At 44.3% G+C, this 25,334-nt stretch overlaps 1 protein-coding gene across 1 annotated transcript in view; it reads left to right on the top strand.

Annotated features, from left to right (window-relative positions):
- Positions 1 to 25,334, top strand: part of LOC124777165 (SET domain-containing protein SmydA-8) — a 240,848-nt gene that overhangs the window by 210,278 nt on the left and 5,236 nt on the right. The window contains exon 6 of the mRNA XM_047252472.1: positions 17,782 to 18,120. Coding sequence (XP_047108428.1) covers positions 17,782 to 18,120 — 339 coding nt within the window. The remainder of the gene's footprint in view (positions 1 to 17,781; positions 18,121 to 25,334) is intronic.

The following is a 25,334-nucleotide window of genomic DNA, read 5'->3' as shown; positions in this document are numbered from 1 at the left end:
TTTATTGCCCAGTAACGTACTGTCCCGTGGCCAGTCTAATTGCTGTTACAAGTATGACGCAGCCGACTGCTGCGAGATCTGCGCGTACCTGTCGCGCTGTAAATTGGAAATTTGTGTTTCCTATGGGACCAAACTGCTGAGGTCATCGGTCCCTAAGCTTACGCACTACTTGATCTAACTTAAGCTAAGGACAAAACACACGCACCGATGCCCGAGGGAAAGGAGAAAGGGGGGGGGGGGGGCGCGAACCGTGGCCAGGCGCGTAGACCATCCGACTACCCCGCGTGGCTTACCTGTCGCTGCCACGATGATAACAACGCTGGACAGTATCACATGTCTATTCCATTTGCCGGCGTTATGAGAGCCAATCAAGATGGCACAGCAGTTAACAGACTGGAATCGCTCACATTAGGGCTGACCGCGCGGTTTTGGTCCCCGTCTGACGCAGTGATTTACATTTTCCGTTTTCCTACACCATTTTAGGCGAATTCCACGATTTTCATTCAAACAGTCGGCCTGTGGTCAATCTCATTATTGCTCCAATGACTTCAACATCGACGGGAATTAAACACCTTCTTTGGCCCCCTCTCCTCCACGGCAGCCGTTTTTAACAAAAGAATTTGTCATGTACTGAAGACAAAATACGCATTAGAATGAGTAATTGCAGTGATCAGTGGTACAATAGTGGTGCATCATTTAACCTTGAAAGCTAAGTGCCATATAAAAGTATCTTCAGTTACAGCTCTTCTTGTTATTAACTACACCACTACTCCAATTACTGCTGTTGCTGCTATTACTATTATTACTATTTTGTTTATTTGTTATTATCTTTATATTATAGCATAACGCACAGCGTGCTGGCTTGCGAGACAGGCAGGTCAGTCAGACCCAGATCGAATCCGCGAGATAGGTGGGCTCGTGCACCGGCCAACATCAGAGTCGTTTTTAGGCCGCCTAACAGGCTCGTTCAGATCGCAGAACAAAGTTCACACGGTGCAAAAACAGATGCCATACACGACTCCCCTCCCTGCCATCAGGAAGGGCACGAGGCCATTAAGTTAAATAATAAACTAAAAATCTATGAAATCATGAAGAAGAAGCGGGTGCTGTACTACAAGGAATAAACGGCGACGGGGGGGGGGGGGGGGGGGGGGGAGGAGAGGATTATTCTATTTGTTATTGTTACTACACCACATTCTTGGGTATATCATTTTCCAGTATTTCAGAGACGTATATGATTCATTTTCAAGAACGACGTGGAGTTTTCTTGCTTACCTGTTTCGTTGTCATTGACTGTACAGTATTTTTTCCAGGAACGTCTTACGCGCTTCCCAATTTCCTCGCCCTACTATCTGACCCCCACATTTATTTGCCCCTCTCTACAACACCATAATCATAAAACGACTAAGTGCTTTTGTGTCGTACACTTTTTACCCCATTTATTACAGTATATAACTAGCTAGCTATCGATAGGCTGGTCGGAATAACACTTTCTTTTCCTAAGCGTAAACCTATCAGAAGTTTAACATGGAGTCATAACCGGAGTGGAAATAGACACTTTATGTATACGGAGATCGGTAGTATACGTCAACTTATATCTCAAATAAATTCTCGAGACAAACAGTGCATCAAATTCCGAATTTTTCCCTAACTGATTGGACATAAGTCCGTATAAATTATAAAAATGAATATATGTTTGTATGTATGTGTCACATCTTCTGCTAAATTGCTGTACCGATTTCAACCAAACTTGGTACACATATCATCACTGTGAGGTTAAAACCACCCACCTATCAAAGGGGTGGGGACGGGGGAAAATGCAGTGTAGCCCACGACGCGAGAGTAATATTCACACCTTAGTTATCAAGTATTTCAGAATGAGAGCACTTGGAGACTTGCAACAAACTTTGCACATAATTTTAAACTTGTACCAAACTTTTACTCGGGAAAAAAGTTTGTCGCTTACTACATTTTCGCTGTTCTTGCAGTAAAGCTGCCACATGAAGCATGAGGTTGTAGTAATTACTTCTTACTATTAGCTGCATTCTTGACACAATATGCCACCGAATACACCAGAAAAATTACATTGTCATATGATACTCAATTCAGGAGATACGAGTCATACGTAAAGAATGCGTGAAAATCTACCAAATGATGCCACACCTTTAAATTTATTACTTCGTTTCTTCTAACTCTGTCCGCAGCTCTTGTCACAGACAGTATCCACACTGTCCGCTAAATGTACCTACACAAATGTATCATTGTATGACACATAATTTACGAGATATGACACCATAAACACTGAGATGCATGAGAAACTGCCGCATCATGCGGGACGTTTTAATTTATTATTTCTTTACTACTAACTCTATTCACAATACATTCCGCAGAAAGTAGGCACATATACCACTGGACGTACCTGCAAAATTAATTCATGGTAAACCACATATTTTAGGAGCTACGCCATCATAAACATTAAGCTGCGTGAAAATGAAACTGCAGGGCGAAATTCTCTAGCCATACAGGTGAAATGTGTGTGAAAATACGAGTGAAAAACGTTAAATATGTGTGAAATACGTTTGACATATGCGTCAGCGAGCAAAGCCACGGGTAAAAAGCTCATCTTAAGTTCCAGGAACGACTTCGATCAAATTTTGTACACATATTAGTTACAGGCTGGAAAGAAATACTGTAGGGCTAATAACCACCAGCTTCCTATTGGAGTGTGTGTGATAATGTGGAGAGAGAAGGGAGGACGAGGAGATGAACAGACCATGAGAGGGAAGGACGAGATAGGCAAAAGTTTTACAGAGATTGGGAAGGGGAAAATGGTCAGAGAGAGGGGAGACGAGGAGATGGGCACAGAAAGGAAAGGGGAAGAGATGAACAGGGAAAGGGAGAGGACAGATGTACAGAGATAAGGGGGAGGAGATGGACAGAGAGAGTTGGAGGAGGAGATGCTGTTAGAGGGGGAGGAGGTGATGTAGAGTGGAGGTGGAGGAGGTGGAGAGAGAGGGGGGGTGGTGGAGAAGCACAGAGAGAGGGTAGGGTGGAACTGATGGACAAGGACAGGAGGGATGCATAGAGAGAGGAGGGAGGAGAGGCAGATGAAGGGAGAGGGGATGGGCAGAGGGACATGGGAGAAGGAGGTGAAGATGGACAGAGAGAGGGGGGGCAAGAAGAAATGAATAGCGAGGGGGGAAGACGCAGAGAGAGGAGAGAGGAGGAGATGGTTTAATATGAGACTGGAATAGATAGATACCTGAGCAACAGCGGGTTTCTCAGCTAATTAAACTATAAAACTTGACAATGCACGGCAGAGAACAAAGATTTTGCTTGGAAACGTCAGTATTTCGACACTGATTTAGTCGTCTGAATTTCATTTTCAGCAACACGTGCTGAACGGTGTGCTCTGAAACACTTGGGCCTGCATCAGCATTGTACTATCGCTTCCAGGCGTCGGGCCATAACACTCTGTCCTTTGTCAAAGTCGCTTATGCCAGCGGACTTCCGCATTTGCGGCGCGTATCGTGGCTAGAATGATTTCCCTTCTGTCTTTGCTCCGTTTATGTATTTTCCTTACCGCAGTATTTTCCCGCAACGTCTCCAGCCGACAGTTGCTCTAGTAGTGTGCAGTGGTCGTAATATTTTGGCTTATCAGTGTACGTGGTAAAATACTAACTCATTTTACATGGACTGTGCAGACAGCAAATAATATCGCATGTTGCAGTTTTGTCGTTGCCATTCATTTATTGTTACGTCCGCCCCTGGTAGGTGAGTGGTCAGCGCGATGGAATGTCATACCTAACGGTCCGGGTTTGATTCCAGGCTGGGTCGGAGATTTTCTCAGCTCAGGGACTGGGTGTTGTACTGTCCTTATCATCATCGTCTCATCCCCATCGACACGCAAGTCGCCGAAGTGACGTCAACTCGAAAGACTTGCACTAGGCGAACGGTCTACCCGACGGGAGGCCCTAGCCACACGGCATTTCCATCTACTGTTACAAAATGAGTGTGATAGATGGTTTTCCACGCCGCATTTATCAACATTATCTATCTTGGCAAATGAAGTAAAGGCTGCACAACGTCGGAACATTCTCGTGTGATAGTGGCCGGGTGTTGGACTAGATGGGAACGTGAGGACTGGCGTACTCGTCCTCAAGTTTCCGGTCGACCACTCTGATCGCCAGAAGGGAAGATCGCTGTATTGTACACCAGACTCATCGGAACCCGTTCACATCTGCGTCTGTCATCACAGAATAAGTAAGGGACTCCCTGTAACGTTTTGTGTAATCGCGTACCATTGGTCGCAGACGAGTCTGGTGGCGACCTGGGAGAGGTCCCAATCTTTCAATGTCTTGGAGAGGCACAGCACTGTTACTCCAGTCTTCATGATGTAGGGAGCTATCGTGCATAACTTCAGTTCACGGCTGTAAGTGATTGAGGGAACTCCGATGTCACAACGGCACGTCATGGGCGTCCTGCGTCTTCATGTGTTACCTCTCACGCGACGGTATCGTGTTGCCATTTTTCAACTGAACAATCCTCGTTCGTCCGCGCCACTTTTCTCAATGAACTATCTGCTCATGTTCAGGTACCGTGGCCAGCAATATTCCCAGATCCGTCTCCTATAGAACACGCGTGGACCAACTCAGACATCAACTATATCTCATTTCCAGTATCAAGGATATCAAGAACCATTTACAACACTTGCGGGCGCCTCAGGAGAGGATACAAGGACTCTACAGCACTCTAGCAAACCGAATCAGTCGGCACATCCAGACCAGAGGGGGCGCAATGTCACACTAATAAGTGCGTTCGTACTGCCAAGTTCTTTGAAAATTTGACTTGTTGTTGTAATCACTGAAAGAACATCACACACTTACTCAACCCGTGAAGTTTCATCACGTTTCCTCATCCCCGTTTCAGATGCTTCACTTTCTTGTCAGAAAGTGCAGGATTTACTGAGTGAGTTTGTGTGGTGCCGATGTGACCTGGTGTACGTGCTGTTGGTACAGAGTCGCAGACTCGGCAGGACTGGAGGCGTCCGCGCTAGCGTGCAGTCGCCGCCGCCACGTGGTACTACGCCCTCGCCCGAATTGGCGTCGTTCCAGCGGCCACGCGCGCCGCGTCGATACCGTAGGGAGCCGCCGGGCCAGTCTGACCCCTCCCTCGTCTCTCGTAAAAATCTTACTCCCTCCCACGCAGCCGCCTTGCTCGAGCGTCAGACAATATTCTACAGCCACGGCGGTCCATGCGGAGACGATTTTCCATAATCACTGTCGAAATTTACATCCACATTACTTCGTACCGCCTTCGTGTATTATTTATGAGCTCTTCGAGAACAAGACATGCACCTTTCCGGGTCACAATCCCTGTACGTGTAAAGTAAAGTACAGTGGTGTGGCTGTGCCTTGGAATGTTGGAATATATTTCCATACAGGAGCTGGTCTCACTCTGGACAGAGGACCCCTCCTACCCGATATCCGACACATTCCTCACTTTTTAGTGGTTTGAATGTGGATATTTCTCCTTATAAAACTGCGACTGATTTTGTCCTCAACCAGCACTGTGCTTCCACAATACGCCAACACCCTAACGACTGCTGCAAGGCGTCTTTCTTAAGAGATGCAGCACGCATTTCTGTACTGGTTGTTAACAGCCAACTACGAGTACTAGTGAATAACTTTTATCACTTTTTTAGATAATTTGCGATTTATTTAATACTTTACGTCATTACTACAGGGTACTAGTAATTAAAGTTCCAGATTCAAAACGCTGTAACAAGAGAACAGTCGCTCATAATAACGTCAAATTTGACCAGCATATTATTTTCGCATTGAGAAACATCATGGAACAAAACAGAAAAGAAAATTTTATCAGCAGATTGCGCTGTAAGCGTCAGAATATGCACACCAACTGTCGCGAGGCAGACGGCTGTTCCTCGGTTTGCGTCCGACATGGCCCAATATGGCTGTCTCCGTGAAGGATCGTGCTGCTGGTAAAGATCTTTCACAGGAACAGTGGCTGTGCGTCATTGCCCAGCTGAAGTTCCAGGCACTAAAGGTTATGAAGAAATGTATTAGTCCGACGTCTGCCAAGGGCCTGGAGAAAATGATTACAAAATTGGAAAAGATTTGTTCTTTCGAAATGAAATGTGGCAGAGGGAGGATCCGACGTCTAATGAAGATGTGACCACACCGTTGCAAGAGGGGTCGAGCAGTGGTGTGCGAACATGTAGTGCACCGCGAATTGCCTAAACGTTGGACATGCCTATGAGCAAGGTGCATAAAATCCTACTAAACATCCTACATTGTTATCCGTACAAAATCACCCATGTTCATGAGTTGCTTCCTGCTGAGCTGCCAGCAAGACAAACGTTCCCTCTGGAATTTCTTCTTCGCTTGTAAGTGGACAATGAATAGCCGTGAAACATTTTGTGGAATACGAAGCCCATTGCCATCTCCAAGGATATGTTAAAACGCAGAATTGCAGAATATGGCCAACGGAAAAGCTTCACGCACGTCAACCGGTACCACTTCATTCTGCAGAGGTGACCTCGTGGTGCGAGTTGACGGCATCGTTTATTGTACGGCCGTAAAATTTTTCGAGGAGATTAGTTTTACGGGTCCTGTTACCTGTACCGTCACTGGAAAATGCTATAAGAGCCTTTTGCAGACCAGTGTCATTCGGTCGACTACAAATGACAAATGAATCATACAGTCTTTGATCAAAATATCAATTCTTTTGACGATGACCGGTTTCAGTCAGTAATGACCATCCTCAGATCTTTTCTACACCATGTCCTAAAGTGATAAGGCCGTAATGGCATCGTTAAAACATATAAATATACTCAGCACAGCAAGACTGGAATAAAAAACATTTGACAGTATTGGATCACTGTTCATATACGCAACTATGTCGCAGCTGGTGAATCATACATCAATGCCTAAAGTGTAGGTTGGACGTTAAACAAACAGTACTACTCAGTGTGCATGGGTGTACAGGTGTGATACTGTTAGTTACGTAAACCCATCCACCACGGCAAGGTCATATCACATCACATGGAAAAAAATCGGTTTTTAATTGTCCTGAGCCGGCCGGGGTGGCCGAGCGGTTCTAGGCGCTACAGTCTGGAACCGCGCGGCCGCTACGGTCGCAGGTTCGAATCCTGCCTCGGGCATGGATATTTGTGATGTCCTTAGGTTTAAGTAGTTCTAAGTTCCAGGGGACTGATGACCTCAGAAGTCACATAGTGCTCAGAGCCATTTGAACCATTTACTTGTCCTGAGGCCAAAAAGCACATAAAAAGCATCACCCAAATCGGTTTTTAACTGTCCTGAGGCCATAAAACCACATAAAAAGCATCAATTACATCGGTTTTTAATTGTCCTCAGGCCAAAAACCGAATAAAAAGCGAATCAAATCGGATTATTAATTTCCATGAGACTGGCCCAAACATTTTCAGTGTGATGTCCAGCGTTTTCTGGAACAATTTGGAATCGAGAAACAGCATGTTCCACAACTGATCCAAGTGTTTCCGGGATCACGTTCAGAATGTGTTGCGCAATGCGTACCTTCAATGTAGCTAATTTTACAATCGGAACACTGATTATAACATCTATCTTTCAGATAACCCCACAGCCAGAAGTCACACGGACTAAGATCAGGTGATCGGGACAGCTAGGCTGTAGGGAAATGGCGGCTGATAATTCTAGCACTTCCGAAATGGCGCTTCAGCAGCTGCTTAACTGGATTTGCAATGTGCGGAGGTGCGCCATCTTGCATAAAAATGATCCCGTCCACACATCCACGCTGTTGGAGAGCTTTAATGACGTGGTTGCACAAAAGACACTCTTAGCGCTTACCAGTGACGGTACAGATAACAGGGCCGGAAGCACCTGTCTCTTCAAAAAAATATGGGCCTATGATAAATGATGCCGTAAACCCGCACCACACAGTGACCTTTTTAGGATGAAGTGGCACTGGTTGATTAGCGTGTTCTAATAACCCTACCACACCAAAGGTCAAAATTTAATAATTGTGGTGTTGCTAGCCCGCATCTCGTGGTCGTGGGTAGCGTTCTCGCTTCCCACGCCCGGGTTCCCGCGTTCGATTCCCGGCGGGGTCAGGGATTTTCTCTGCCTCGTGATGGCTGGGTGTTGTGTGCTGTCCTTAGGTTAGTTAGGTTTAAGTAGTTCTAAGTTCCAGGGGACTGATGACCATAGATGTTAAGTCCCATAGTGCTCAGAGCCATTTGAACCATTTGGTGTTGCTCACGCTGCTAAATACTGCATTTTCGGCCAACAACAGTCATATTATGTGGCAGGTGTAATTAGAGCACAGTTAATAAAGTCTTTTCATGTAATAATAAAAAAACTAGGCACTCATCTTTTTTTGTTTCCCACGCTGGTCTCGTCGTAAAATCACGGCTCAATCGTTGAAAATCTAGGTGGTTATGATTCCAAGCTCGGATGCAAAGAGGCCTAGGTTTTATCCTGCTATATTCAAAAGTTTTGTAGATGCGCTTCACAAACCATTCTTGAAGATTACACTTTTGCTGGACGATGGTGATGTAAAAAAAAAAAAAAAAAAAAAAAACAGCACTCCGAAATTAACTTACACTTTCTTTTAATTGCTTTTATTGCAATATCACGTGACACACAAACATCACTTCACAATACAAAACATACTTGAAAACCTCTTCCTCACAGTCGCTGTTAGGGTTCACATTTTATAAGCTGACTACGTTAAGCGTCTTTCTAACATGACGTCCAAGACTTGACTTTCTCAACGTCCGACTCTCTAACAAGTTAACAACCAACTAATAATCGCTTACGCACCCAAAAATCAGAGTTACAAGTACGTCAAAGATCATAGTGACAAAAGAAAGAATACACATAAGAATAATATCAATGCAATATAAACATATCGATGTATCACAAATGAAATCAAATCTGAATGTTGTCTCAGAAATATGTTAAGTAGTTAACAGAAAAACAGTAGAATATTACTGGTATCGAGAGGTTCAGATGAGGTGCCGTAATGGTTACGTAATTCAAGTACCATTACAGTGTGGATTTTCCGTTGCCCACATTCGACAATTCTGTGTATTGACATATCCTGTCAGACGGAAGTGGGCTTCGTCTGTGTTATTTTGCTTCCTATATCTGAGATCATCTCCATGAAAATAAATGGAAGGCGTAATTTCCTAACGACCCTCCTACAATTTCTATGGCTTAGGTGCTCCTCGATACTATACGCATCGTGTTAGAGCTAAAAAGTGGACCCCTAATACTGTAATCAATGTAGGCAATCTCACTGGCAGTCTAGATTTAAGTATTTCTGATGGTCAAGGTTTGTATTAGTTACATATCTGAAATTCCGCTCTTTAAGTAAACTTCCCATAGTGACAATTGTTACTATTACTTTATGCGGCTTTCTATTACTTTAAGCAAGGCTCGCGTTTATACACTCCGATAAGCCAGAATATTATAACTGCCCACCGCCAAATTGGATGCTGCCTGGTGGCGATGGGAGCACGAGACGCGCTAAGGATAGTATACAGGCTGCAAATATTTTAACACGTTTTTCTACAAGTAAAACGAAAGAAACAAGTTCTTATACACATAGGTCCGCAAATATTTAATTAACGAGTTACGGTTAACAAAAGATTTTGCCCGAAATTTAGTGACTTCGCTAATATGAAGCCATCGCAAAACTGTACGAGGTTAAAGTAAAGCACGATTTCCATTTATTTTGTTGTTATTAATCCGGCGAATCTAATAAAACATGTCCCAGACTTGTATGTGCGGTAGTTTTCCAGAACATCCAGAGAAGCAAAGATTATTATACAAGTAAACTTGTTTACTTTCCATTAATAATGTAGAAACGTTAATGTCATTGTTGGCAACGATAGTGAGTTATTTCGGTCGTTTCCTAACCTTGAAACGAGTTAGTTTTCTGTATTGTTCAGTGAAAGAACATAATAACGACAATATATTTAAGTGAAACCACATACGGTAGTAACTGTTGTAGTTTGTAGATTATTTATGAAATACAAATCAAATGGCTCTGAGCACTATGGGACTTAACATCTATGGTCATCAGTCCCCTAGAACTTAGAACTACTTAAACCTAACTAACCTAAGGACAGCACACAACACCCAGCCATCACGAGGCAGAGAAAATCCCTGACCCCGCCGGGAATCGAACCCGGGAAGCCGGGCGTGGGAAGCGAGAACGCTACCGCACGACCACGAGATGCGGGCTATGAAATACAGATGCCTTTCAAATTACGACAGAGGAATACGTCGATGTGGTGTTTATTTATGGCAGCTTTGACGGTAATGCTACCGGCTGCAGTTAACGAGTATCGCGTACGTAATCCAAGTCGGAGGATTCCGAATGCACGAATCATTAGTGGAGTAATTCGAATATTATGGGAGACAGGTTCTCTACCTAGCGTTCTTAATCAGTACGACCGCTCGATACGTGAAGACGATGATGAGGATATTGTGGATACTGTTCAACGTAGCCCTGCTACCAGTACACGACGTGTCTCTCAAAGATTAGGCATTTCACAATCTAAGGTATGGCGTACACTGAAGTACAATAACCTGCATCCTTACCATAAACAAAAAGTGCATCATTTACATTCGGGGGACCCTGCGCTTCGCTTTGAGTTGTGCAACTGGTTAAATACTAATCAATTACACAAATACGTTTTATTTACTGATGAGGCACAGTTTACTTGAGATCGTATAAACAATTTACATAACGAGCACGTATGGTCTGAAGCAAACCCACATGCAACAGTGCAACGCAGGTTCCAGCAGGGATTTAGCATAAATGTGTGGTGTGGTATAATCAACATGTACTTTATTGGACCATGCGATTTCCTAGGATGTCTACCTGGCGAGACGTACTTAACAAATCCTTAAAGAAGAAATACCGCGCTTGCTCGCGATGTTCCACTTGCTACACGATTGCAAATGTATTTTCAACGTGACGGCGCGCCTTCACATTTCACCAACGCCGTTACTACACATTTAAATGAACATTTTCACCAGAAATGGATTGGTCCTGGTGCTACACGTCTGTGGCCACCCAGATCGTCCTATTTAACAATAATGGATTTTTGTATATGGGGATAATGAGAGACATAGTTTATGAGGACAGAGTTAAATGAAGAACAACCCTGTGAAACTGAAACGAGCAACAAAATCTGTTCCTACATGTGCAACCAAATGCACTGTACTCGTTGGAGACATTTTTGAACATTTACTGTGAATGTATTGTGAAATTGTTTGTACACTGTACAACTTCCTTAACATTGAGCTTTGTTTTTTCCGGTTTAACATGAATTCATGTGTGCTAGCAGATTTTCTGACGCATTCATACAGTTTCAGGTAACGTTATTACCGTCATTTTTCCAAAATAAAATTATCTACAACTTCTGTTGAAAACATGGTGCAATTTTCAGGAATTTAAAAAGCAAATTGAGCCAAGTAGTTAATAAATTAAAAATTTTACGAAATTACTTCTTTGCTTCTGTGGCTGTTCTGGAAAACTACTGCAGATACACGTCAGAGACATGTTTTATTAGATTCACCAGATCAATAGCACCAAAATAAATAGAAATCGTGCTTTTACTGTTTTGCGATGGCTTCATATTAGTGAAGTTGCTAAATTTCAGGCAAAATCTTTTATTAGACGCAACTCCGTAACTAAATATTTACAGGCCTATGCTTATATGGACTTTTTTCTTTAGTTTTACCTGTAGAATAACATATTAAAATATTTGCATACCTTCATGAACCACCTTGTATAAGATGAGCAGAGAATGATTCTAGCGACGATACTGGCAGCAAATCTGATAATCCACTCACGTAAGCAAGTTTGGCAAATGGCACATTTCTAAGGACCGGTGCCTGGGGAGGGGGGTCTCGGAAACAGCGAAGCTGATCAGCTGTTTGGGTGCTACTGCCGTGAGCGTGTATGTAAAGCAGTTGAAACATGGTAAAACAATGAATGGGAGACAAGGTGTTCGATGACCATGGCACATCACAGAACGTGGTCGGAGGCAGGCCAGCTCTGTAGAGTAGGACAGATGGCGATCTGTGGCAGACCTGACGACAGGCTATAGTGCTGGCGCAATGACAAGTGTTTTGGAGAACACCACGTAGATGTCAGTGGCCACGGGATCATCGAGATTGGACCGTCGATCAACGGAAATGGATGAATCACATTTTTGCTACACTAGATCGATAGTCGTGTTCGAATACTTCGTCATCCAAGGGAGCGCAGGCTGGTGTCGGCAGTATTAAGCTATTGGGGACATTCACCTGGGCTTTCGTGGGACCTGTAGTTGAAGTACCACGGCAGCTGTGCACTACGTGAACATTACTGCTGACAACCTGCACCCGTTGATGCTAGATGGTTTCCCCGACGGTGATGGCATCTGCCAGCATGATAAATGTTGGTACACTAGGCCGGAACCGTGCTGCAGTGGTTTGAGGGGCAGGAGAGTGAACGACCGCTGATATCTTGGCCGTCAGATACGCTGATTTGAACAAGATGGAACATATTTGGGATATTTTCAGGTGCCAGATCCACATCCACAACCGAAGGGCTCTTAATTTAGAGAAATCGTGCGAGTTGTTCGTAGACAACAGTTGCTACATACGTCTGGAAACCTACCAAGGACTTATCTAATCCGCACCACACAGAATCGTTGTTGTACTGCGTTCCAGAGGTGGACCAGCACGCCATTAAGCAGGTGATCATGATATTTGCGCTCATTAATACATATGGAGGGTTCTGCGAGAAGACTCCTCGCAAAAGTCGCGCTCATTCCTGCCTCCACACGAAGTCAGCTGTCGTCATGCTGGCGGCGGGTCTGGATGTGTATGTAGCTAATAGAGCACTCTGGTTGGTTGGTTGGTTGTTTCGGGGAAGGAGACCAGACAGCGAGGTCATCGGTCTCATCGCATTAGGGAAGGACGGGGAAGGAAGTCGGCCGTGCCCTTTGAAAGGAACCATCCCGGCATTTGCCTGGAGCGATTTAGGGAAATCACGGAAAACCTAAATCAGGATGGCCGGACGCGGGATTGAACCGTCGTCCTCCCGAATGCGAGTCCAGTGTCTAACCACTGCGCCACCTCGCTCGGTCTAGAGCACTCTGCTACCGTGCTATATGGGCAGGCAGACGGAACACCATTAATGGACCGCAGTTACTGTTGGTTTTGGGCCTTAAGCCGTCCTCTCACGGGACCTGGATACGCACGTGGACGAGCAGCTTATGACGTCACAGCGTGGAATTCCACGTTCCACTATACTGCGAAGTGTAAAATGAAGGGTCTGGCATGTCAGATTTTTGCCTCGTGAAGGAGATCGTGGCCAGTGAGATGCCACATAGTTTTTGCGTCAGAAGCAGAATTTAGGAGCCGACATATTACATGGTGTTATACTCCGTACTTTGTGGGTTGTTTTGTTAAAGAGTACGTGGTATGAATATAAGCTGTCCGAAAGCATCATCAAATTGAGGATCACTCGAAAACTCATCGTTTTACTGTCTATTTGATATAATAAAATGACAGGAAATTACATATCGGCAGTTAAAGGCTTACTGTAATTGATAATGCTGGTGTTGTAATGTGTGTGCTATGAAAGTATACCATTTCAATTCTGTCGCATAATGATGATCTATCTAGAACGGGTCGTTTGGGTACAATTTGTCATAGTTAAATATCAAAGAATAACCTTTTTAGATGTAGTCTTCACGTAGTGTGTACTATACAGGGTCAATCACCTAAAAATCGCATCGCTGATATTACGGAAGTGGAAAATGCTATTGATGTACGATCTTCACAGAATGGATTGGCAACCAGGGGTTCGTATCGTTAGCCAATCAAACGATCCTGATGACACTTAGAAAGTGTATTTTTTGTATAAACACACACTTTTTAAATGGAACAATACCTATTGACATGTGTTTCACATTAGCGAAGATGAACGAATGGTCATAGCTCCTCAGGTATGCAATTTAGAGCCCACGTTTATTGGACATTTTTTCTCGCTTTTGTCCACACTACCACCACTGAAAGTTACCAAGCCTACACTCTTCGCAACACAAGAAGCGGTACATGTATTCAACTGTCAGAGGTATCAGAACGGTTTGCGTTTATAACTTTTGGCCGGCCAGTGTGACCGAGCGGTTCTAGTCGCTTCAGTCTGGAACCGCGCGACCGCTATGGTCGCAGGTTCGAATCCTGCCTCGGGCATGGGTGTGTGTGATGTCCTTAGGTTAGGTTAGGTTTAAGTAGTTCTAAGTTCTAGGGGACTGATGACCTTAGATGTTAAGTCCCACAGTGCTCAGAGCCATTTGAACCATTTTTATAACTTTCGACTCGTTCGTTTCCGGTACAGGGATCCTTAGTTCAAATTAATACATTTATCTTTCTCCATCGTCCCAGAAAGTCTGTAACATCATCACGGAATCACCCCGCGTATATGTACATTTAAAGACGCCCGCTCCTGTAGCTTTGACGCTTTGTAGTCTCGTTGGATGACCCGCCAGGGTAGCCGAGAGCGCTGCTCCCTGGTCTCGGGCAGGCGCGCCGTCCCCGGTTCGAATCGCCCGGCGGATTAACGACGACGGCCGATGTGCCGGCCAGCCTGGATGTGGTTTTTAGGCGGTTTTCCACATTCCGCTAGGTGAATACCGGGCTGGTCCCCATGTTCCGCCTCAGTTACACGGCTCGCAGACATCTGAACACATTCACACTATTCCATGGATTACACTCGACGCAGACAATTGGGGTACACTAATTCCGTCCCGGGGGGTACAGGGTGACGGCAGGAAGGGCAACCGGCCACCCCTTAAACATTAACATGCCAAATCCGATTAACGATGGCTGACCCTGCGTAACTACGGGACAAGGCTCAAGCGATAGATAGATAGTCTCGTTGGCTGACGTTTCTGGACATGGGTTCCTATTCAAAATACGATGTACTCACTCTCCTCTACAAGTGCTAGAAGTCTGTAACGGGAATTTCCGACCACCCTGTAGTTATATACCGCGTGAATTACCTACAACTTGCACCGCAAATATTGCGGAAATTTAAAGTGCTATTGATGTACGGTTTTCACAGATTGCATTGCTAGTCAGGGGCTCATACTGTTAGCCCATCAACAGGTTGTAAAAACACATAGGGAGTGTATTTTTTGTGCAAACACACACCTTTTTAAATGGAACAATTCCTACTGTTATTAACAAACTCAAAGTAGGGTAAATTAGAATGTCAGTGGTGTTTGTTGCAGGATTCTAGTGCGATCGTTTACGAAATGTCGTATTTTGAAAAGTTCCCACACCGACAGTTGTACAGTACCTGTGGCAGCACACACTAAAGAACAATACAAGTGCACACACTAGGTATGTGGATTCTGACCAGTAACGAGACTATTGACCATCACAGGTTGTGTTCAAAGAGACCACCGGTAGCGGTAATACACTCTTCCATTCTGGTATGGAACGACTGCTGCCCACGTGCTAGCATTTCAGCGTGTTTCAGGTTACACCACAGAAAAAAAAAAAAATCTGCAGGCGTCAAATTCGGGAAACGGGCCGGCCAGGGCACAGGTCCTATGCGTATAATCAAATGATTTGGAAACAATTCGTGAAGACATGCTGTTGAACTTCGTGCGCTACGGGATCGAGAACCATCATGCTAGTACCATAGCTTCCTCCCAGCCTGCAGAGGAACGTCTTCTAGTATCCATGGAAGTTGGTCTGTCAGGTGGCTGCGATACTTGTGCGCGTTCAGTGTTCTGTCTATGAAAAACGTTTCTGTGACCCGATGGTTCACTGTTCCACACTACACTTTTATACTCCATGGACAACACAAGAACCGGTACATGTGTTCAACTGTCAGAGGTATCAGAACGCTTTTCGTTTATAACTTTCGACTCGTTCGTTCTCGGTACAGGGATCCTTACTTTAAATTAATACATTTATCGTTCTCCATCATCCTAGAAAGTCTGTAACATAATCACGGAATCACCCCGTGTATACGTACATTTACAGACGCCCGCGCCTATAACTTTGACGCTCTGTAGTCTCGTTGGATGACGTTTCTGGACATGGGTTCCTATTCAAAATACGATACTCACTCCACTCTACAAGTCCTAGAAGTCTGTAACGGGATTTCCGACCACCCTGTATGTCTTGGTTTTATGGACTGCCTTATGTTTTTATCTTCGAGGTAAATATCGTTTTCAAGAATGGTCAGGAGCTTCGAAAAAATCTCCTTTTCCATTCTAATGAAATTACGAAACGGATTCGTATCTCGGAATCCATGCGATCAAAAACGTTACTACAGTGTGACAGCAGTCGATACACATCGATATTATGCTTGCGTAAACTGTCATCAGACATTATGCTTCAGCTGCATTCAATGTCAAACCGAAAATGTGACGGAGATTCGGTTGAGATAACGAGTAACTTTTACTTGACGTATCTCAGATAATTGTACAGCATTACGTTGTGTTTCTCTACCAGGAATTCGTCATCCAGCCAGCGACGTGTCCAGAATCTTCTTCGCGATTATCTACGGTATTCTTCGACAGTCGCTAGTAGAGTCAACGCGACTATTTTACGCGCGTCCATTTTCGTAAAGAAACTGTGTGATCGGCGCTTCAGATGTAGCCGGGAATTGCTGCTGTACAGCGCTGTGGTCGCAAATCGCGATGAGGATTGTGTTGAGTTCCGTGAGATGTGGCAGATGATTTCAGAGCGCGCAGCTACCACGATGGACATCATGTCTGGCGTGATTCGCCACAAGAAAAGTTGCAGCATTAGAAAATTGCAGCGAAATGCAGGAAGATCTGCAGCGGATAGGCACTTGGTGCAGGTAGTGGCAACTGACCCTTAACATAGACAAACGTAATGTATTGCGAATACATAGAAAGAAGGATCCTTTATTGTATGATTATATGATAGTGGAACGAACACTGGTAGCACTTACTTCTGTAAAATATCTGGGAGTATGCGTGCGGAACGATTTGAAGTGGAATGATCACATAAAATTAACTGTTGGTAAGGCGGGTGCCAGGTTGAGATTCATTGGGAGAGTCCTTAGAAAATGTAGTCCATCAACAAAGGAGGTGGCTTACAAAACACTCGTTCGACCTATACTTGAGTATTGCTCATCATTGTGGGATCCGTACCAGGTCGGGTTGACGAAGGAGACAGAGAAGATCCAAAGAAGAGCGGCGCGTTTCGTCACAGGATTATTTGGTAAGCGTGACAGTGTTACGGAGATATTTAGCAAACTCCAGTGGCAGACTCTGCAAGGGAGGCGCTCTGCATCGCGGTGTAGCTTGCTCGCCAGGTTTCGAGAGGGTGCGTTTCTGGATGAGGTATCGAATATATTGCTTCCCCCTACTTATACCTCCCGAGGAGATCACGAATGTAAAATTAGAAGATTCGAACGCGCACGGAGGCTTTCCGGCAGTCGTTCTTCCCGCGAACCATACGCGACTGGAACAGGAAAGGGAAGTAATGACAGTGGCACGTAAAGTGCACTCCGCCACAGACCGTTGGGTGGCTTGCGGAGTATAAACGTAGATGTAGATGTAGAAGCAGAAGCAGTTCCAGTGTGAGGATGGCTTTTGTTAGTTGCACTGAAATAATTTTTTGTTAATGTAAGATTTTCAGACGGTGCGATGGACAGTGCACTGGTGACGGGTGGCGTGTGTGCTTCTGTGTGTGCCAACAGAGCCGAGCGCGCAGTGGCGGTGCACGCGCTGCGAGTTCTGCACGCGCGGCGAGGCGGTGCGGCGCGTGCTGCAGCTGATCTCGAACGAGCTGCAGATGGTGGAGGCGGGCGACAGCGTGGAGGCGCGCGAGGCGCTGTTCCGCAAGTACCGCAGCGTGCTGCACCCGCGCCACGCCTACATGTCGCAGATGCGCCACTCGCTGTGCCAGCTGTACGGCCGCGTCGACGACTACCTGCTCGACGACCTGCCCGACGTGCTGCTCGAGCGCAAGGTCGACCTCTGCCGCGACCTGCTCGCCGTCGCTGACGTCGTCGAGCCGGGCCTCTCGCGCCTCAGAGGTAGGCGCAAACACACACTTCCCTAATGCACTGATTAACTTACTTAACCCTCTGAGTCCCAACAACATGAAAAAAAACTCTGACGGAAAAAATCGCAACACCATAAAATAATGTTGAGTAATGAAATTTCGGTAATACGTTTGTCTAGTGACACTGCAAGATCACAGATTAATGTAACGCGAGATAAGCCATTGCAAAAGTGAAATACTGGTACACAAATAACCTGTGTAACTGCCAGAATGTTGAATGCAAGCACGTAAAAGTGCGTGCAATGTGTTGTGTGCATACAGGGTGTTTCAAAAATGACCGGCATATTTGAAACGGCAATAAAAACTAAACGAGCAGCGACAGAAATACACCGTTTGTTGCAATATGCTTGGGACAACAGTACATTTTCAGGCAGACAAACTTTCGAAATTACAATAGTTACAATTTTCAACAACAGATGGCGCTGCGGTCTGGGAAACTCTATAGTACGATATTTTCTACATATCCACCACGCGTAGCAATAATATGGCGTAGTCTCTGAATGAAATTACCCGAAACCTTTGACAACGTGTCTGGCGGAATGGCTTCACATGCAGATGAGATGTACTGCTTCAGCTGTTCAATTGTTTCTGGATTCTCGCGGTACACCTGGTCTTTCAAGTGTCCCCACAGAAAGAAGTCACAGGGGTTCATGTCTGGCGAATAGGGAGGCCAATCCACGCCGCCTCCTGTATGTTTCGGATAGCCCAAAGCAATCACACGATCATCGAAATATTCATTCAGGAAATGAAAGACGTCGGCCGTGCGATGTGGCCGGGCACCATCTTGCATAAACCACGAGGTGTTCGCAGTGTCGTCTAAGGCAGTTTGTACCGCCACAAATTCACGAAGAATGTCCAGATAGCGTGATGCAGTAATCGTTTCGGACCTGAAAAATGGGCCAATGATTCCTTTGGAAGAAATGGCGGCCCAGACCAGTACTTTTTGAGGATGCAGGGACGATGGGACTGCAACATGGGGCTTTTCGGTTCCCCATATGCGCCAGTTCTGTTTATTGACGAAGCCGTCCAGGTAAAAATAAGCTTCGTCAGTAAACCAAATGCTGCCCACATGCATATCGCCATCATCAATCCTGTGCACTATATCGTTAGCGAATGTCTCTCGTGCAGCAATGGTAGCGGCGCTGAGGGGTTGCCGCGTTTGAATTTTGTATGGATAGAGGTGTAAACTCTGGCGCATGAGACGATACGTGGACGTTGGCGTCATTTGGACCGCAGCTGCAACACGGCAAACGGAAACCCGAGGCCGCTGTTGGATCACCTGCTGCACTAGCTGCGCGTTGCCCTCTGTGGTTGCCGTACGCGGTCGCCCTACCTTTCCAGCACGTTCATCCGTCACGTTCCCAGTCTGTTGAAATTTTTCAAACAGATCCTTTATTGTATCGCTTTTCAGTCCTTTGGTTACATTAAACCTCCGTTGAAAACTTCGTCTTGTTGCAACAACACTGTGTTCTAGGCGGTGGAATTCCAACACCAGAAAAATCCTCTGTTCTAAGGAATAAACCATGTTGTCTACAGCACACTTGCACGTTGTGAACAGCACACGCTTACAGCAGAAAGACGACGTACAGAATGGCGCACTCACAGACTGCGTTGTCTTCTATATCTTTCACATCACTTGCAGCGCCATCTGTTGTTGAAAATTGTAACTACTGTAATTTCGAAAGTTTGTCCGCCTGAAAATGTACTGTTGTCCCAAGCATATTGCAACAAACGGTGTATTTCTATCGCTGCTCGTTTAGTTTTTATTGCTGTTTCAAATATACCGGTCATTTTTGAAACACCCTGTAGTTCCGCGTAGTCAGCGCGTACACAACTTTCCCACTAGAGCGCGCCCCGCCAAGCACAACAGCGCAGGCTCAGCGCTCGTCCGTCTCCGCACTACGAGATGGTGCTGCCATAGAGACGGACCAAATTCTGCTTCCGCCGATCCGCGTATTAATATGTAACGCAGCCAATGAGATTGCTGCTAACGTAGAACCTTTTCTCCTCGCGGATCACACTCGCGCAGTGATACACAAATGCGCGAGGTATTATAACGAGTGTACAGACCTCAGACCTCCGATTACTCAGTCTGCATTTGTCTGCTCCAGTCTGTACGAGTTTTACATTTGTCTGTACCAGTCTATAGTCAGGTTTCAGTCTGCGCCTAATAAGACTACCATATTCCTGTACATAGCCATGAAGATAAATGTATAGACACTTTTATCAAGTATCAGAGATATATGTGAGAATAAGATTAACGTACCAATACCAAAGGAACTTCAGACTGTCAATTGTAAATAGCATCCAGAACCAAGTTAAGTAATTTTTATGCTTGTTATTATTTTAATAAATGTGTGTGAAAATTAATGAAGTTCTGTTTAAAGTTGGTCACCGTCAATCTGGTACTCTAAGTGTGGAAGTGGCATTTCTATCGTCTGACCTAACGGCAGAAGATAAACACACCAGGATAAGACCACGAGACATATTGCTGACACTCGCCTACTTCGTTAGAATGACAAGTCAAATAATCTGATGGTGTGTGTACTGAAGGTCTTACAGTACGCACACCATACATTGTGTTGTACATGTACCAAAAATCAGTTTGTGGGGTGGAGTTCAATGTCTGTATCACTTGGTCGCTTAATATATGGACAATTAATGCTGTCTGTGTTTGACGCTGGAGTTGTCTTCCGATGGTGTCCCATATGTGCTCCTCTGGAAACAGATCTGGTGATCGAGTAGACCTAGGAAACATGTCCACTCTCTGTAGATCAAGTTGGATTACAACAGCGCTATGTGGGCGAACGTTATCCTGTTGGAAAACGATCCCTGCAATGCTGTTCATGAATGTAAGCACAACAGGTCGAATCACCAGACTTCCTACAAATTTGCAGTCAGGTTGCGTGCGATAACCACGAGAATGTACCTGCTATTATACGATATCACACTCCAGAAAAAAACTGACAAACAATTTTTTTTAGCTCAACGCAATCTGGCTTTCAATAATCCCCACAAAAGAATGGCCGTGACTAACAATAACCTATACCTTGCATGAATCACTTACCTCACAAAAATCTTCGTTATTCGAATTACTGCAATACAGCGAGCGCCAATACTGCCAGTTAAATAAAAGATTCTAACTACTAAAGGCACTCACTACTGATAGACATAGTTAGCAAATTAAAGATTTTGATAGAGAACAAATAATGTATTTACCTTAATAGCGTTCAAAAGGCTTAATTCATGGCAACCATCTTTACAAATTTACTTTTTCTGGCGGACACACGTCCAGATCGTGCTCACATAGCAATCTCTCAAAACTCCGGCATCTCTCTCTCCACATTCACCACTGCTGGCGGCTCACCTCAAACTGCAAAACGCTACGCGCTATTCACATCCAACTGCCCAACACTACACAAGCGAATATTCCAACAACGACTCCAACCACCCACAGACTGCACACAACACTGTCAGTGATTTTCATACAGAGCGCTATGTGGTGTTACCAACATAAAAACCTAAACAGCTTACTTACATAACCCCCATACTCCCCACAAAAAATGTACAGATTGTTTTGGGCAGTTCCCAATAATTATTTGGCAATTTTTTTATATTAACGATAACAAATATATCAAATGCACACACTTATTGATAAATGTTGGTCAAAAGCAAAAATTGTTGTCGTAAAGACAGTCCTGATCATTCATCACAGTAGTAATTGCAGTTTTTTTCTCAAAGTCTGAGCAGTAAAAGAAAATCCACAGGGAAGTAGTGGATTTCCATGCAGTCTTGAAGAAGTAGTGTTGTCCTTCCAATGGAAAGACAGTGCTGACTCTTACATGCAGACAGGTAATGGACCACAACAGAGCAAACCCACAGCAGTCAGTCGAAGTTTTGAAGAATATTCGTAGGTAGGTCATCACAGAGCAGACCCACTGTAGTCCTGGTAGAGATTATGGTATTGGTGGGCCACCAGAGGTGCAGACCCACTGCAGTCCTTGTAGAAATAATTGTATTGGTGGGCCATCAAAGGTGTAGACCCACTGTAGTGCTTGTAGAGATGGCCAGCAGCCATCTGTTGCGACTGTGCGGGTGCACAATCACCATCGAAGAGTCTTGCATATAATATAGCAAGTCCATGAACCACCACTTGTGCAATCACAAAAAATTTCTTATGTAAGTAGGCTGTTTAGGTTTTTATGTTGGTAACGCCACATAGCGCTCTGTATGAAAATCACTGACTGTGCTGTGTGCAGTCTGTGGCTGGATGGACTCATTTTTGGAATATTCGCTTGTGTAGTGTTGGGCAGTTGGATGTGAACAGCGCGTAGCGTTGTGCAGTTGGAGGTGAGCCGCAAGCAGTGGTGGATGTGGGGAGAGAAATGCAAGAGTTTTTAAGTTGTTAATATGAGCGGACGATCTGGACGTGTGTCCGCCAGAAAAAGGAAATTTATCAAAGTAGGTGTCAAGAATTTATGTATATATTATGAATTTTGAACACTATTAATGTGAATACATTGTTTGTTCTCTATCAAAATCTTTCATTTGCTAACTATGCCTATCAGTAGTTAGTGCCTTCAGTAATTAGAATCTTTTATTTAACTGGCAGTATTGGCGCTCGCTGTATTGCAGTAATTCGAGTAACGAAGATTTTTGTGAGGTAAGTGATTCATGAAAGGTATAGGTTATTGTTAGTCAGGGCCATTCTTTTGTAGGGGTTATTGAAAGTCAGATTGCGTTGCGCTAAAAATATTGAGTGTCAGTTTAGTGATGATCAGAATAAGTAAAGAGAGAAATGTCTGAGTACGTTCAGTTTTACTCAGCTGTCTTTGTATCAAATAACGTAGAAGTTTATCAGCAGAGTCATTCATAATTTTCCAAAGGGGACGCTTCAACACCCCAGAAAATAACCCCAGATGTAGATCCAGAGTGTGCAGTGTGAAGACAGGTTGGTTGTAAACCCTCAACTGGTTTCCTTCTAACCAACACACGGTCATCACTTTACGAAGACAGAACCGGCTTTCATCAGAAAACACATCCGACCTCCACCTGTCCTCCACTGAGCTCTCGCTCGACACCACTGAAGTCGCAAATGGCGGCGGTTTGGGGTCAGTGGAATGCGCACTACAGGGTATCTGTCCCGGAGCTGCCCTTGGAGTAACCGATTTGTAACAGTTCTTTGTGTCACTGCACTGCCAACTGCTGATCAGATTGCTGCCGCAGATGCAGTACGATGCACCAGCGCCATACACCGAACACTATGGTTTTCCCTCTCGGTAGAGCCACGTGGCTGTCCGGAGTCCGGACTTCTTGCGACCGTACGTTCTCGACACCTCCGCTGCCGTCAATGGTGTACAATGGCTACATTCCTGCCAAATCTTTCTGCAGTATCGCAGAAGGAATATCCAGCTTCCCGTAGCCCCATTACACAACCTCATTCAAACTCAGTGAGGTGTTGATAATGGTGTCTTTGTGGCCGTAAAGGCATTCTTGACCAATATCAACTCACCGCGTCCAATCTCAAAGGTAGCTAACGCTCACGACCGTTATAGCGTATATTTAAGGCAAATCTGATCTACTACTAGCCCCACTCTTACGTGACTGGTAGGAAATTTGAATAGATAGCATATTTCAGATGTAGAAACACTGTTACCGACTTTCGTTTATGTCCCACAAGTCCTTCTTGCTGCGATTTTTTTCCGTCAGTGTATTATTTTAAAATTTTTTCACATAACTAATCTTTCTTTTCATAGTAAGCAACTTATACAACAAGAAATTGGCAAAAAGTAAAAAAAAAGTAAATATTTTAAGGAGATGGTTTCACATTGGAACCAATGGAACACACAGTTTTCAGCATCTTATTTTTTCGTGTGAAAGCAAATTCCGCATTCGTCATAGACTCAATCCATCTCGAAACTACCATGAACTCATAAGGCCTAAGATAAATTATGGTCCTAAATATCAAGCAAAAATGGGTCTAAAATGTAATAAATTTATATCAAAAGTACAGACTGCCTCAGCGGCTTCAAAAAGCAGTAGTACAAACTCAAATTTACGTTACGGTAAGTTTAGAGATGCTTACTTTCGCTGACAGTGGCCTCCTCTATACGATCAGAAAAAAGTCACAATCTTCTATAATCACGTAGTATAGTCTCCGCGACAACTGCTGCTTTGATCGTTGTAAGTGACTGCTAAATGAACTACATTCGTAGAAATACCTCAGTGCATAACTAGAGGTCATTATCTTGCAATAGGATCGGTGGTTTCACACGGAAGGCTCTGGTAGTTCAAGCTAAAAATTAATAAATTAGTGGTTTGAGGCAGAACGCACTGGTACTCAAAGGGTTAAAAGTCACCCAGTGTTGAGCAAGCATTCTTTTTTGTTACTGAAATGCATTTTTTCGGTTTTGTTTTATTACTGCTCAACAGATTTTACGCTATGCAGGAATGAGAAAAATCAGTGCATACATTAGTTTTCATCATGCTGGGTACCTGAGCCGTAAATTTATTCAAGGATATTCTAATGGTTTCCCTCGGGCTGTTTCTTGATTAACAATTTATTTATTACCTTTCGCCCCATTGGCTAGTTACGATCTTATAGGCCAACAAGTGGCGTCTGCAAATGAGCAGATCACAAATACAGAAAATTTAGGCTTGGCTTGCTAACAGACCTATTTTTAAATAGAGCAGCCTAAAAAGTGCGCTTACAGGTGCCAACAGGATGTCGTAATATATTCAGCTATTAACGGTGGACATGGCAGTAACGTGCAAGCGTCAGTTTTAAAACAGAATGTTTATTGAATACAATGATCGTCACCGTTGAATCCATTGGCACGATCCCAGGCACTGTATTTGCTCACATTTGTAGTTACGGATGTGGTATCAATTCTGTCCACGCGGGAAGTAAATGGAGGAAAAAATACAGCATTCTACATGGGTCTGTAAATAAATCGATACATGTGTCAGTAGTGGAGCCCCCTCTCTGATGAAGCAGATGTGGCTAAGCGCAAATTCGTGGCCATCTACTGAAGTGCTACCAGCTGGATGAACTTTTCACACTAGAAGGTCTTTTTAAAGTTAATAATAAAGCCATGGTGGCCTCAGTTTTCTGCAAAGCTTGTTTCAATGGACATAGAAAGTAAATAAACACTTACAGCTTAGAACCGAAGAAAGTGTTACTGT

Source organism: Schistocerca piceifrons, chromosome 2 (assembly GCF_021461385.2).
Source record: "Schistocerca piceifrons isolate TAMUIC-IGC-003096 chromosome 2, iqSchPice1.1, whole genome shotgun sequence".
NCBI lineage: Eukaryota > Metazoa > Arthropoda > Insecta > Orthoptera > Acrididae > Schistocerca > Schistocerca piceifrons.
This window is presented reverse-complemented; position numbering and strand designations above follow the sequence as displayed.